The sequence below is a fragment of the Trachurus trachurus genome, assembly GCF_905171665.1.
Source record: "Trachurus trachurus genome assembly, chromosome: 15".
Classification (NCBI taxonomy): Eukaryota; Metazoa; Chordata; class Actinopteri; order Carangiformes; family Carangidae; genus Trachurus; species Trachurus trachurus.
The window spans coordinates 1640543-1655318 of NC_139906.1; the positions used below are offsets into that span (position 1 = coordinate 1640543).

Below are 14776 nucleotides of genomic sequence, written 5' to 3' on the forward strand. Positions count from 1 at the left end.
AAAATCATTTTACAACATATGAACATTGTCTCTGCAGTGGTTGATTCTGATTAATTGAAGCAGGACAAAATTATTGAGATTTTACTACAAAATATTCAGGCGAACTTTCCAAAATGTCCATTTTTGGCACAGCTTGGAACCACCTGCTACTATAAACCATTGTTTAATCTTATTTTCACACAATTTGCATAAACTAACTGAAAATGAATCAACCAGGACTAAATAAGAATTGCATTCCTAACCCTCTGTGTCTGTCTGTGTAAAGCTGCACTGAGAGCAGCTTATTTGGGTGGGTTTGGTTATCAGCCTCTATCTCTGCAGCGGAGTGGTCGATTCGAGTGATTGACGGCTCATTCGAACCGTTAGAGCCAATAGAATGAAGCTAGGCCCACGTTGATGTGATTGGCCGCACTGGCAGCCATGAGCCAGCCATGAGCCAATCAGAATCAGCAGAATCCATGTGCAGGCCAATGTGGGGTTGTGTGCTTGTACAGGCCCCCCCCCCCCCCCCCCCCCCCCCGGGTCCTAAAGCCGTCGGTTCGCGGCCAGACTGATTTAGCATGGGGATTTTTACATCCCCATGCACAACAGGAATGTATTTATTTATTAAAAACACATAAAAAGGCCACTTTTCAATATGAGACATTGGGCCCTATGTGTGCATGTGCATGGTCTCTGGTGACATAGTATTGGGTGGCTTAATTCTTACATAGAATATAGCTCCTTTAGTAGTGTTAATGCTCATAAAATAATTAAAATAATTCTTAAAAAACATTATAAATGATAAGAAAATTGTTCTAATTCAAATTATATACCATTATACACATTTAGAACAGAAGAAAACATAATAATCAATTATTTTGCACAAGTATCAGCTCTCAATTGTGCATGCAAAAGTTTGTGCTCTCCTGACCAAAATGTCCGTTAATGTGTTAAACAGTTCATGATTTCCAAAAGACATAAAGTTAAACAGGCGCATGACGTCTGTCCGACTACCCATTTCTCCGACCATACATTTCTTTATTTTGCGTCCATAAGCCCTAACCCTTAACCTTACCCTAAACCTAACCTTAACACTGTAGAATGGGTAGTCGGAGAAATGAGCCGTCGGACTTTTGGGCAGTCGGACTGACGTATGCTCCCCAAGTTAAACATGAAACACTCTTTTTCAATATTTTAATCAAAAACTCACTTGTTGCATCATTGCGTAACCAAGTGTTTTTTTTTGTTTATGATGTTATATGCTGTTCTTTTTTTAAAAAGTTTAGTCTTTATGTAAAGCACATTGAGTTGCCTTGGTATGAAATGCGCTACATAAATAAAGATGCCTTGCCTTGCCCTTAACTCCCCTGTAATTCATCACTGTCCCTCAGTCCTACCTGAGCTCCACAGCAGCAGCAGCAGCAGCAGGTGATCCATGTCCATGTAGACGTCTGTCTTCATCTCTGTCTCCTCTCTGACTGCTGGACTCGTCCTCTGCTGCTCTGTTAACCTCAGCTTTTATCTCCTCACCATCTCATGTCACTACATCTTATTTAACATGGCATGACTTGTTATTTCCTGAAAGACGGTTTCACAGAAACACATCGGCTGCTTTATCAGGACATCAACTCAACTCAATGCACGCATATAGTTCCCCTGCTGCATATTGAGTCACAGATCAGACCCTTTAATGAGGATTTAGACTCAAAGAAATCCAAATGTAAATGGAAGTAAAAACCCAGAGAGACAATGTAAGGGGGGGCTGAACTTGATCAGCTTTGCTTCCTTCAGCCCCTTCTCAAACTTGCACAGTATCATTATTGATTTGTTTCTTTCTACATATACAGTTTGTCTTTTGATGTGCTTGTTTGAGACAAAAAAAAAATCAAATCAACACAACCTGCTGCTGGTTTGTTGGGGGGGGGGGGGGGGGGGGGGGGGGGGGGGGGGGACATGGAGCTGCTGCTGTTGGAGTTTCTTTGTGGAAGAGTATTAGCACCACTGTGAAAAAAAGGGGGTTCTGACTCTAAACCCAGAATTCGGAGTTTAAAGTCAGACCGAGCTCAAGCAGAGTGTCCCTGCTCATCTTACCCACAGAGAGCTGCAGCGAGCTCTGCAGACGAGCGCGAGTTTATTATTATGAATCCCCATTAATATGGATTATTGTGGACCCCCCCCCCCCCCCCCCCCCCCCCCCCCCCCCCCCCCCCCCCCCCCCCCCCCCCCCCCCATTCACTTACTCAAGTGTATGAAACCGAACTCAGAACTGGTCTAGTGTGGAGCTGTGGCTGGAGAGCAAAAACTAAACTCATTTTATAAATCTTTTGCCTGGACCGGCCGGTGATGAGCCTTTCCTCTGCTTCACCATGTTTCTCTTTCAGGCCACACTGTCTTCTTCCACCACTTCTGCCCTGTTCTCATCTCTATCTTGATGCTGCAGCTACTGTCAGATATCTATATGACAGAAGGCCCACACATGCTTTAGCTTTACACTGCTGAATAGTTGGAGCAGACATGTCCTGAGATGTTCAGCCTTCTATGATTATAGAATTAGCCTATCTTTTACAGCAGGTACACACACACACACACACACACACACACACACACACCTGGATCTACCTGCTGCTGAGCCAAAGTTCAGATTGCCTTTAGATTAGATTGCCTTTATTGTCATTGAAAAAGAATTCAACAAAATTCATGTTGCTGCTCCGCTGTGGTACCACACAACACACAAGACAGAATCAATACAAAACATAAGACCTATAAAAACATCACATAAAAAATAAGTATAAAAGCATATAAAACATTAGTCTACAAACAGGATATTGCATATTGCCTGCTGGAGATTGCACAACCCATTGTTGCCTATGTGTTCTTTAGGCTGCTATTCAGCTCTTTAATGGCACAGGGATAAAAAAAAAAACTGTTCTGGAGTCTTGATGTGCGACTCTTCAGGCATCTGTAGCGTTTATTGTGATCTCTGACCCCCAAAACATGGGTCTAGACACCTTATTTGTTCAGATATCTGCAGTATTGGCTGAGATATAGTGAAATTAGGTTTTTTCGATAATGGCGGCACTAATTTGCATAAAAATGATACATGGGACATTCTGACAACTTTTTAACATAGCTCATCATTTTCTACACATTTTTTCCAATCTAGAAACACTGGTTAGAAGTATATTTCCGGGGGGTGCATGATACCCCCCTCTTCGTACTAGACTAGATGGCAAGAGTGTGAAGTGGTGGTTTCCTGGGTGTGATGGGTCTTTTATCTTAAAGTCTGGGGCTGATCGCTGGTCTCTGCAGGTGGAGAAACCACTTTCACCTGATCCACTAAAACCTTTACCTTTTACCTGCTGCTGAGCCAAGAACGGCCGTTGGAATTGGATTGGAATTCGGGTAGGATCCAAGCAGCCCGAGTAGGTTGGAAATACGTGGAAAAACGTTGCCTTGCCTAAACAGTCACTTTCTTTTCAACTTTTAGTCTGTTATGTGTTGTTTAATTTAGCGTTTGTGTTACTAAAAGTGTAGGATTACTTTGTAGAGGTATTTGCACTCCCACTCTGTTAATAATAGAGTTAGTGTGAGCGTATAGGGACGAAAAAGCACAGTGACAGTGTTCTCTTTCTCTCTCTCCCTTCAGTAGCTGATGCACTTCACCAGAATAGTTTTTAAATGCTCAGAAGACATCCAAACTAACATCAACTTGCTGTGGCCGGCCATGTTTTCCAAGGTTGTGCAGCAATGAAACGCATTTACCTGGGAAGTCGGGATGTCCAACTCGGATCTTTCTGAGTTCCGAGTGCAATCGAACGCAGCATAAAGGTCCATGTTGGTGACAAGTTGGTAAATCACCAGTCCAGTTTTAGCCCTATTTTAACTCCACATGAATAATAGTGACACTGAAACAACAGTAATATAAAACACATACATGCCCCCCCCCCCCCCCCTCTCAGAGGTTGAGCTGCTGCCTGTTGACATCAGATCCCTGTGGTTTCTGTCACCGTGACAACCTGATAACATCTGCTGCTGAAAAACAACTTTACACGGAAATGTTTATTTTCTTTTATCAGTTGCTCACCAGTATGGAGCTATTTCCCTGACATTAGAAGTTGGCATTGAAAACAGAATTTGGCATTGTAATAAAAGTTGTATTGACACTGAAACAAGTATCGGCATTGAAAAATGTTGGAACACAGGCATAAAAAATACAATATTTAACTTGGATTTTTAAAAAATATATTATCATGTAGTTTTCAATGTCAGTCTTCAGATTTCTTCTTCATGTCCATCTTTTTCAGTGTGTTTTTTACACTGCATTTTCCCCCCAGTCTCACTGGTTTTCAGTTTCAATTTTTTTTTTCTGTTTCAATGTTCTTTTTTTCAATGCCAAGTTATTGTCAGGGTTTTGTCGTGGAGGGGAGGGGCTAGGGACGCATGAAGAAGAAATCTGAAGACTAACATTGAAAATTAAAAAATCCAAGTTAAATATTGTATTTTTTATGCCTGTGTTCCAACATTTTTCAATGCCGATACTTGTTTCAGTGTCAATACAACTTTTATTACAATGCCAAATTCTGTTTTCAATGCCAACTTTTAATGTGAGGGAAATAGCTCCATATAAACAGGGATTCAGTTGATAGAGCGGATTATTCATTCTGTGCATTGTGACGGTTTCAGTGTGAGGGCGCGTTTAGTTTTATTGTCGGGGTGCCAACCAGGTCTCTCTCCTGGTACGTAAGATTTTTATTTTATTTTGTTTTTGACCTAACACTTTATACCACACACATGCACCAAAACCCCACAAAAGCAACACACACACAGTGTACAGCTCAATTAATCAACCAAAAACCATGCAGCACTTGATCAACATAAACAACAAAAACAATCTTTGCAATGCAGCAATTCAATAATCAAGTCCAACGCAAAATCAGTTCGATAATCAATGTTCAGTCTTTTATTTTGAAAGGGAAAAAAAGGAAGAAGAAAAAAACTCTTCAAAGAAAAAATGTAGCTGTTTAAAACCTTTTCCCTTTTTCACATTTTTGTTCCAGTAAAATAACATTTTTATTATTTAACTTGTAATAATTTAAATGCAAGATATATGAAGAAAAGTCAATAAGAAACAGATAAATTCAAAATGCTTTATTTTATTGAATCAGTCCATAAATACAACACAAGCAGAAAATATACAAACATCTGTCACAATAAAAAATAAATCAGATCATCATCACGACTTTAATCCATATAAACACTTTTCAAACGTTCTCTGAACCAACAGCGACTTTTTACATCCTTCTCTCTCACACTTATCTATGTGTGTGTGTGTGTGTGTGTGTGTGTGTGTGTGTGTGTAGCCTGAAGCTGAAGCAGAAACAGAATCTGAGTCTGGAGGAAAATCAAACATTAAAAGGAAAAAGAAATCAAAAAACCTCGTCTGAGGAATCAGTTTGTGAGAGAATCAATCGATCTGATCAGAAAAACTTCCTTCGTCCTTCATCGATCTGAAAACTCATGAGACCAAAACACTTTGGTTCAACTGGTCTGAATGTTTAAGTTTCAACACACGTCGTCTCACTGGTAGAACTAGACGATCAGTGTTGAAACCAATCAATCAATCAATCAAACCCAATAAATGCAACTCTGGCACGTTTCCAGTGGTTAATCAATAATCAATAAATAGATCATCTTCGCTGACTTGAACTCAGCTTAAAGTTAAAAATTAAGAACAGAAACATCTTCATCACGAGACATTGTCCAGCAATATTTGACGATCAATCAATCTATCTATCGGTGGCAATAATCACATTATCAATGATCAGATTTCACATTGTTGATCGAAGGCTCCTTCACTTCTCTGGCGTCTAGAGGAGCTTCTACCGGGATCTACTGGACTCTACTGCTCTATACTGGTCTATACTGGTCTATACTGGACTCTGCTGGTCTCTATACTGGTCTATACTGGACTCTGCTGGTCTCTATACTGGTCTAAACTGGTCTATACTGGTCTATACTGGTCTAAACTGGTTTCTACTGGTTGGTCTTCTCCTCGCTGAAGTTGCACAGGAGGCTCTTGGCTCCGTTCTGCCACGAGTTCAGAGTCTCCAGAGGAGTTTTTCCATCCTGAGGATCAGAGACAGAAACAGATCGTTACAACATTGTAAACAACAGGAGGAAACATGTTGGTTCTGATTGGTCGGTTGTTGAAAGAAACTGTCACTACAATATCTGATATTATCCCTGTAAAGCCTGAACCATGAAATAATTGTCAGAAAATTCTAAAATTTTTAAATTGGACCCTTTATTGGACCTTCTGACAATTTTTTTTTTTTTTTAAATAGGAGATTTGCATAGAAAATGACCTTATACCTGCTGTATCTAATTTGATACATTTTCAACATGGTTCTACTATAAAATAAGTTATGAAATATTAAGTAGTTTTACTTTGCATCAATGCAGTAACTATTCATTTACATCAATGCAGTAACTATTCCTATTGAAGTTTCAATTTTTTGAAGTTTTTCTTACATTATCTTTTTCAAAATTGGCAAAAATATTGATGAGAAAACACATTTGGGTCACTGACTGACAGCGGCCATATTGGATGTCCCAAGTGAAGACAGCGGCCATATTGGATGTCCCAAGTGAAGGCTGCTGGTGCAGAAATAACTAACTGCACCCTGGTGGATTATGTGATTGTTGCATGTATCTGATTGTATACATTAGGTTTTTCAGGAAAAAAAATGTAGAGGTCTGAAAAACTCCTGTATTTTCGTGTATGAAATTTGATACAAATGGCGACATAGGGTTATTGAATATCATGTTATTGGTCTGAGTGGATGTGGACTTGGACTTGGACTTGGACTCACCGAGTTCTTGGTGGTCAGACTGGCTCCGTACATCATCAGCAGCTTGATCATCTTGAATCTGTTTATTCTGACGGCGTCGTGCATGGGCGTGTCTCCGTCCTGCAGGCGAGGAGGAGGAGGAGGAGGAGGAGGAGGAGGAGGAGGAGGAGGAAGATATATTATAAAGTTTTTCTCCAAAGCAGCATTATGACATATACAAAAAAAAATATTACAGCTAATGACTTTATACACTGCAAAAACTCAAAATATTTGTCTTGTTTCTTGTCAAAATGTCTCATTTCTAGTCAAAACTAATCTCTTTCCACTTAAAATGAGACTCATCGCCTGAAAATCAACTTGTTTTTAGATAATTTTCACTTGTTCTAAACAAATCTTCACTTAACAATAAGTAGAAAAATCTGCCAGTGAAAGCAAGTGTTTTGTTCTTGTAATAAGGAAGAAAAACTTGCTCCACTATCAGATTTTTCTACTTATTTCAAGTGAAAATCTGCTTGAAAGAAGTAAAAAGTGTCTAAAAACAAGCTGCTTTTAATGTGATGAGTCTAATTTGAAGTAGAATGAGATTTGTTTTGACTAGAAATAAGACGAATATTCTTGGTAAGATATTTGAGTTTTTGCAGTGTAACGAGTGTGTAAAGTGTGTAAAGAGTGTGTAATGTGTGTGTGTGTGAGTTCTCACTCTGTCTTTGGCGTTGACGTCGGCTCCACAGTGGATCAGGTGTTCGGCACATTCACAGTGTCCCGTCCTGACGGCCACGTGCAGCGGAGAGCTGCGCAGCTGCAGGGGAGACAGAGACAGACGTCACCACCAGGGGGAGACACTCAATCTTTTTTCAAACTTAATTTCACATCACAATTTACTGTACATTTCAATTTGACATGCACATCAATTTACAAAAACTCATTTGAGGAAACATTTGCTTGCATTTGAAACACTACAAGCTTACAACACATTAACAAGATCAAATAGCTAAAGTAAAATAAAATAAAATAAATACAAGGGGTTGACATTCCAACAAAGGTGCTTTAAGGCTGTTAAAAGAACACAGGATTGTAACTTAAAAAGCAAGAGACTTTGACATTGTTTCATATAATTCATTTATAGACAGATTTTCTTCTGATAACACCTTTAGGGATGTTATATAGTTTTTAATTTCATTTTTAAAACATCAGTCTATGGTGGGTTTGCTGCTGTTTTCTTGTGTATATGATATTTTTCCATAATGAGAATTATCTTCACCATTTTTGATAGTTAATTCCAATATTTAACCATCGATAAACATCTTTCCAAAACAGCATTGTGACCGAACAAGAGAAGAATAAGCGTTCAATTGTTTCGAGTTCTGTCAACTAACTACCGTACACCTGGACAGCTACAGCTACAGGTGGACATGTGGACAGACAGTCAGACTCTCACCTTGTCTCTGGAGGTGAACTTGGCTCCCTGGTCCAGCAGCAGCTGCAGCGCCGGCAGACTTCCTCCTCTACAGGCCCAGTGCACCGCTGTGGCTTCCAGCTGCACACACACATGAAAAAATAATCTAGTAAACTGAAATAAAAATAAAAAGTGACCAGTGATAAACTGCAGTGCAGTAAAGTTTCATCAGATAACAGGAGCTTAGTTGTAGTTTTCTTGTCGATGTCTAAAGCTGCAGGAAGAAAACGACTTGGAGTTCGACCCACAGGGAGATAAGAATGATTCTGGTCAGCAACAGTCACAAGTCAAAGTTGTAAACATGAAAAAGTTGCAGCACATTTCAGCAGCAGTTTCCTCTTCAATCTCTTTTTAAAAACAAGTGCAGTTGGAGACGTTTGTAGCTCTTTGTCAAGATCATTCCATAACTGCAGACCTTTACAAACTATATGAAACTAGTACAATTGAGTTTCCGTTTTTTTTCCCTTAATATGATAATAATACAATATGCTTTTTCCTAGTCACAAGGTCACACAGTCTATCGTTAAGCATGTTGACAACAGAATACATGGTGCAGACATCATGAAAACTGTCGAGTTCAGTAACTTTTAGACGACCGTAGCGATGAAAGAGTGGATCAGAGGAGGCATCGAATTAGGACCAAGATATAATACGTATAATTTTCTTCTGTAGAATCAGCAACTCCTCCAGATAACTGGGAAATGTGTCGCTCCAGATGATGTTGCAGTGGGTCAGATGGGTTCAAATAATGACCGGTATAATGTAAGAAGTGCTTCTAAATAAAAACTAGTCAATTCCTTTGAAATTAAAACTAAATTAAAACTGATTCATCACTTGTTGAACTCACTAAAACTAAACTGTGTGTGTGTGTATGTGTATGTGTGTGTGTGTGTGTTCCTCACCTTGTCCTTCTTGTCGATGGCGGCCCCGGCCTCTAGCAGCCTCTTCATGACCTCCAGGTGACCTCTGAACGAGGCTTTGTGCAGAGCTGTTCTCTGGAACTGGAGAGGAGCAACTACGCTTCAGATTTCATGCATCAAAAACTCTTTTTTTTATCTTTTATCATTTTATCATATCTGTGTTTCTCTTACGTGATCGGCCGTGTCGGCCTTTCCTCCGTCTCTCAGGTATTTCTCCACCACGGGGAGTTTGTTCTCCATGGCCGCCGTCAGGAACGACTGCTCGTCCACCGTCTCAGGCTGCAGCAGCAAACACACACACAAACACACACACACACATCCTTGTAAATCTATCTTTGTGAGGACATACCATTGACATAATGTATTCCCTAGCCCCTAACCCTAACCTTAACCATCCACAACAAATGTCTAAGCTTAACCATCACTCTAAACCTAATGTAAGCCTAATTATAATCTAACGTCTTAACCCTCAAACAGCCCTTGGAAAAAGTGAGGACCGGCCAAAATGTCCTCAGTCTGTTGGTTAAAAACTCGTTCCGGTCCTCACAACGTAGCATGTACAAGAACAAACACACACATGGGATCATGGACTGTAGGTGAGGCAGCAGCAGCAGTGCATGCTGGGTAATGCTGCTCCACTGTCGCTGTACTGTATGTTTTTCCAACTTATTCTTCTGTCACAGCTGAAGTTTCTGGTGCATGATGGGAAGAATCAGTTTGTGAGGTGTGAACATGTATGTAAATGTGTGTGTAGAGTGTGTGTAGAGTGTGTGTATAGTGTGTGTATAGAGTGTGTGTGTGTGTGTGTGTGTGTGTGTGTGTAGTGTGTGTAGAGTGTAGAGTGTGTGTGTAGAGTGTGTGTGTAGAGTGTGTGTATAGAGTGTGTGTGTGTAGAGTGTGTGTATAGTGTGTGTATAGAGTGTGTGTGTGTGTGTGTGTGTGTGTGTGTAGTGTGTGTAGAGTGTGTGTGTAGAGTGTAGAGTGTGTGTAAATACTGACCAGGGGCTCCGGCTGCTGCTGCTGCTTCTTGTGGACGGGACTCTTCCTCTCTCTCCTCCTCTTCTTCAGCTGCAGGATGTTGAACAGGTCGTCGACCGTCTCCAGCTTCAGCCGCCCGCTCTTATCGGTCTGGAAACATCATAATAATAATAATTATTATTATTATTATAATAATAATAATACATTATGAATAAATAATAATAACATCAGAGACTCTGACAGGTGTAGTTCTGCTCATCGCCTCCAGGTGGCAGCGTGGACCAATCAGTACTACCGGTTCATCTACTGACGTTTTACTGTCAGTGATGAGAACTACAGCTACATACGGTCTTTATATTATATTATATTATATTATGTATGTGCACTACTGAAAACATGAATTTCCAGTGGGATCAATAAAGTATCTCTGAGTCTCTAACTGTTTTACTATTTTAGTTCTTGAGTTAAGCCCGGTGGTTCCAACCTTAATCTGACCCCATAACAACAAATTATTCATTCTTTCTGCATCTTTTATTTCATTTTTTAAATTTTGCTCTGTTTTCTTGAATCAAATTTTTATTCTTCCCTTTGTTAACCTGCTCTCCTTTTTGATGCTACACAGATGTGATTTATTAACATGCACTCACACTGATGAGCACATTATATTGTCACAATACAATACAATTAATAATTAATTGTTAATTGATGTGATTTTAAACTGTGTCAGACAGTGGAGGACAAATTAAACGTTCTTACTGCATCTTGTTTATATCATATCTATTTCATCATGATCTGTTTCATCATCTTCTTCCTTTTATTAACCTGCTCTCTATTTTAACCCAACAGTTTTTTATTGTGCATGATATATTTACATCTTCATCTCATCACCTAAACTGAACTACTGATGCTCTGTGGAGCGTCTTGCAGCCCCCCCTCCTCCGGCCACCAGGGGGCGCTGTCCACACCGAGGCCTGTGTCAGTTCTTCTCAACTTTAAAGCTTCTTATTAAATGTTTAGTTTTTATTTCCTCATGAAGCACCGAGCAGCTTTTACACTGCAAAAACTCAATATCTTACCAAGAATATTTGTCTTATTTCTAGTCAAAACAAATCTCATTCTACTTAAAATAAGACTCATCACATTAAAAAGCAGCTTGTTTTTATTCACTTTTCACTTCTTTCAAGCAGATTCTCACTTGAAATAAGTAGAAAAATCTGATAGTGGAGCAAGTTTTTCTTTCGTATTACAAGCACAAAAAAAAACGTGCTTTCACTGGCAGATTTTTCTACTTATTTCAAGCGAAAATTTGTTTGAAACAAGTGAAAATGATCTAAAAACAAGTTAATTTTGAGGTGATGAGTCTTATTTTAAGTGGAAAGAGTTTAGTTATGAGTAGAAATGAGACATTTTGACAAGAAATAAGACAAATATTCTTGGAAAGATTTTGAGTTTTTGCAGTGTATTGTGAAAAGTAAAAGTTTGACTTTAATCTCTTACGTTGAGCGCGGCCACGCTGACTTCCTCCCGCTCGCCGGCCAGAGCTCCGCCCACTCCTGTGATGTCATCGCGCTTCTCCTGACTGACGGCCGCCTCGTACACGCCCCCTTTAAAGTCCTCCGACTCTTTTCCCTCTGGCCTCTTGCCGGTCACCTGGAGGAGGGAACAGGAAACACACAAAGTTTTTATTATTATTATCATCATCATCATTACTAAGCACTTTTAAATCCAGGTTAAAAACATTTCTCTTTTCACGTGCTTATAGCTGAGAACTTAAAACTTGATCTATTTTCTTTTATTTTACTTTTATTTGCTCTTGCTTTTAACTCTGTTTTTAGTGTTTAGTTTGTTTTTATTCTGTCTTATGCTTCTTTTTTTAATGTTTTGTCTTTATGTAAAGCACATTGAGTTACCTTGGTATGAAATGCGCTATATAAATAAAGATGCCTTGCCTATTATTATCTTCATTTTATCATTCTGTGCAGGAAAGAAAGGAGAGTGCTGCCGTTTACAGAGGAACTTAAACACACCACAAACACACACACTCCAACTGTGCAATGAGTCACAAGTGTTTCTTTGATTAAAGCCAGTGAATCAGTTTAACCAGGAGGGAGGGGTCAAATAAAAAACAATGAAATGAGCTGCAACGACAGAAACCAGAGAAACGACACACGAGCATATCGATACGTTTGATAAAGTTACTTCAAACTGTCGTCAGGCAGAGTGAAGGAGAATTAATCTATTAAGAGATCATTAGTTTTGTATATTTCTTTGTTTGTTCTTATTTTTTATGAATGAATTATTATTTTTCCTGCTCTGCTTCTACACTGTGGTATGAATCTCCCTATAGGTCTGAAATAAATCTTTTTTTCTAGTGTAAATGTTTAATATCTTAGGCCGACTTTCTGTTTTTATGTTCATATGAATCTAAAATGATTATTAAATGACCTTAAATCAGACTCAAGCTGCAGGCGCGCACTGACTCATTAAGACGGTGGCCTGAAGGCGACATAAAGGTACAAACAGAGCCTGGTGTGGCTGGTTTGTCCGTCCTGAAAACACTGAAAAATAATTTTCTAGTCAAAATGAGAAAAATATGAATGAGAGTTTTACATTTTAGATTCAATCTTCAGCTTCTTGTGAAGTAAATGTGTAAAATCTCCCTCAGTTCAGATCGTCTGCTGCGTATTTAAAGTAGAAATGTGCTTCTTGTCTTCACACATAATGAACTTTTCCCTCCGTTATGAAGCATCAGGATCAGTTTTCTGGGTTCAGACACTTTCAACAGTGTGAACTGAACTAAAGGAGCCGGGGGAATCGAACCACGGCTGGACGACCCACTGTCCCACTGAGCCACTGATCCACATGCTGCTCTGTCTGATCCTACAGCTGCATCACACTGTAAAAACTCAAAATCTTTCCTGTCTTATTTCTTGTCAAAATATCTCAATTTTAGTTAAAACTAATCTCTTTCCACTTAAAATAAGACTCATCACCCAAAAATCTACATGTTTTTAGATCATTTTCACTTGTTTCAAACTAATTTTCAATTTAAATAAGTAGAAAAGTCTGCCAGTTGTAATAAGAAAGAAAAACTTATTCCACTATCAGATTTTTCTACTTATTTCAATTGAAAAAGCTGCTTGAAAGAAGTAAAAAGTGTCTAAAAACAAGCTGCTTTTTATGTGATGAGTCTTATTTTTAGTATAATGAGATTTGTTTTGACTAGAAATGACATTTTAACTAGAAAAAAGACAAATATTCTTGGTAAGATGCTGAGTTTTTGCAGTGCACCATGCATCCTCATCATCCTCATCATCATCATCATCAGTGGGTCTCACCAGCTCCTCGACGCTGTGCAGTCCCATCCTTCAGTCTGTGTGGAGTGGAAGAGTTGATAAAAGACAGGAAGTAGATAGAGTTAGTCCAACGTCCTCGGTTCGTGTCTCTGTGATGGTCGTTCTGTCCTCGGTGTCTCTGTCCGTCTCTTCTGGCTGCAGCCGGAGCCTCCTCCTCTTTTATAGTCCTGTCAAACCTCTGCAGAGGGGGGAGAGGGGGGGTGGGGGGACTGTCAGTCAACTCAGATCAGATCACATTACTGTCCTCATGTGCTCATTTGGCTCCTTCAGTGCCAACATGCTGCTGCTGCTGCTGCCCAGTTTGGCCGTTTGCTGGGACCTCAGTGTGTCACTGTACAAAGATTGACGTGAGGTTGAGAGGCGTCACTGCTAAAAGATCTTTGGTACGTTAACCTTTCTCCTGTGTTCAGGTTTTAAATGCATAAAAGTACCACATACATTTGTTTATAGCATCAAGGCTTTTTGACTTCCACTATTTAAACAAAAAAACAAAACTTAAACAAAATAAAACAATTTTTTTGTTTTTCACTAAATTCTAAAATGCTATGGTCAAAATTATGACATTTGTGGTGTTTGGGTCAATTTTGACCCGGTTAAAACGATAAGAATAATAGAGTGCAAAACCAACTTTTTCATGGATAAGGAAGTCTAACAATGTAACCAAGAGAAGAAAAACTAATTGGATGAAAAAAAAAATGCTTTTTGTGTATTTTACAGCTGATTTAAAACACAGGTCAAAACTGACCCGAACACCATAGATGCTAGCAGAAAGCTGACAATAATATCATGTTTTGAGGATTCAGCACCTGTTTATACTTTTGGAGGGTTGGGCGTATTGTTTTTGGATTTCTTTACTGTAAAAAAACCCTTTAGGGTGCTAATTATGTGATAATGTCAAGAAATCCTAGCCAAGAAATAACAAGCAATTGTGTCATAATGTCTAGAAATAGCGAAGAAATAACGTTTAATTTCATAGTAATGTCATGTTTTGAGGATTCAGCACCTGTTTACAGTTTTGGAGGGTTGAGCGCGTTGTTTTTGGATTTCTTTACAGTAAAAAACCCTTTAATGTACAGGCTGCTTATTATGTGATAATGTCAACAAATAGCCAAGAAATAACACTTAATTTCATAGTAATGTCATGTTTTTCATAAAGGCAAAAGATTACACATGCTTTTCATGCTTTCTCCACCAAGTCCTTTTACTTACTGATATATCTGGACTATAGACATT

At 39.1% G+C, this 14776-nt stretch overlaps 1 protein-coding gene across 2 annotated transcripts; it reads right to left on the bottom strand.

Annotated features, from left to right (window-relative positions):
• Positions 1-5115: 5115 nt before the first annotated feature.
• ankrd1a (ankyrin repeat domain 1a (cardiac muscle)) lies at positions 5116-13632 on the bottom strand. 2 transcript variants are annotated; one of them, XM_083987783.1, is made up of 10 exons: positions 13526-13632; positions 11685-11837; positions 10209-10337; positions 9381-9488; positions 9192-9290; positions 8272-8370; positions 7534-7632; positions 6855-6953; positions 5980-6108; positions 5116-5887 (listed from the first exon to the last, which is right to left on the bottom strand). In XM_083987783.1, exons 1-9 carry the CDS (start codon positions 13550-13552, stop codon positions 6016-6018), a joined length of 906 nt encoding a protein of 301 aa, XP_083843909.1. In that variant the 5' UTR covers positions 13553-13632; the 3' UTR covers positions 5116-5887; positions 5980-6015. The 2 variants fall into 2 exon arrangements, with proteins under 2 accessions (XP_083843909.1, XP_083843908.1); XM_083987782.1 differs by having other exon boundaries at positions 5116-6108.
• Positions 13633-14776: the final 1144 nt, after the last annotated feature.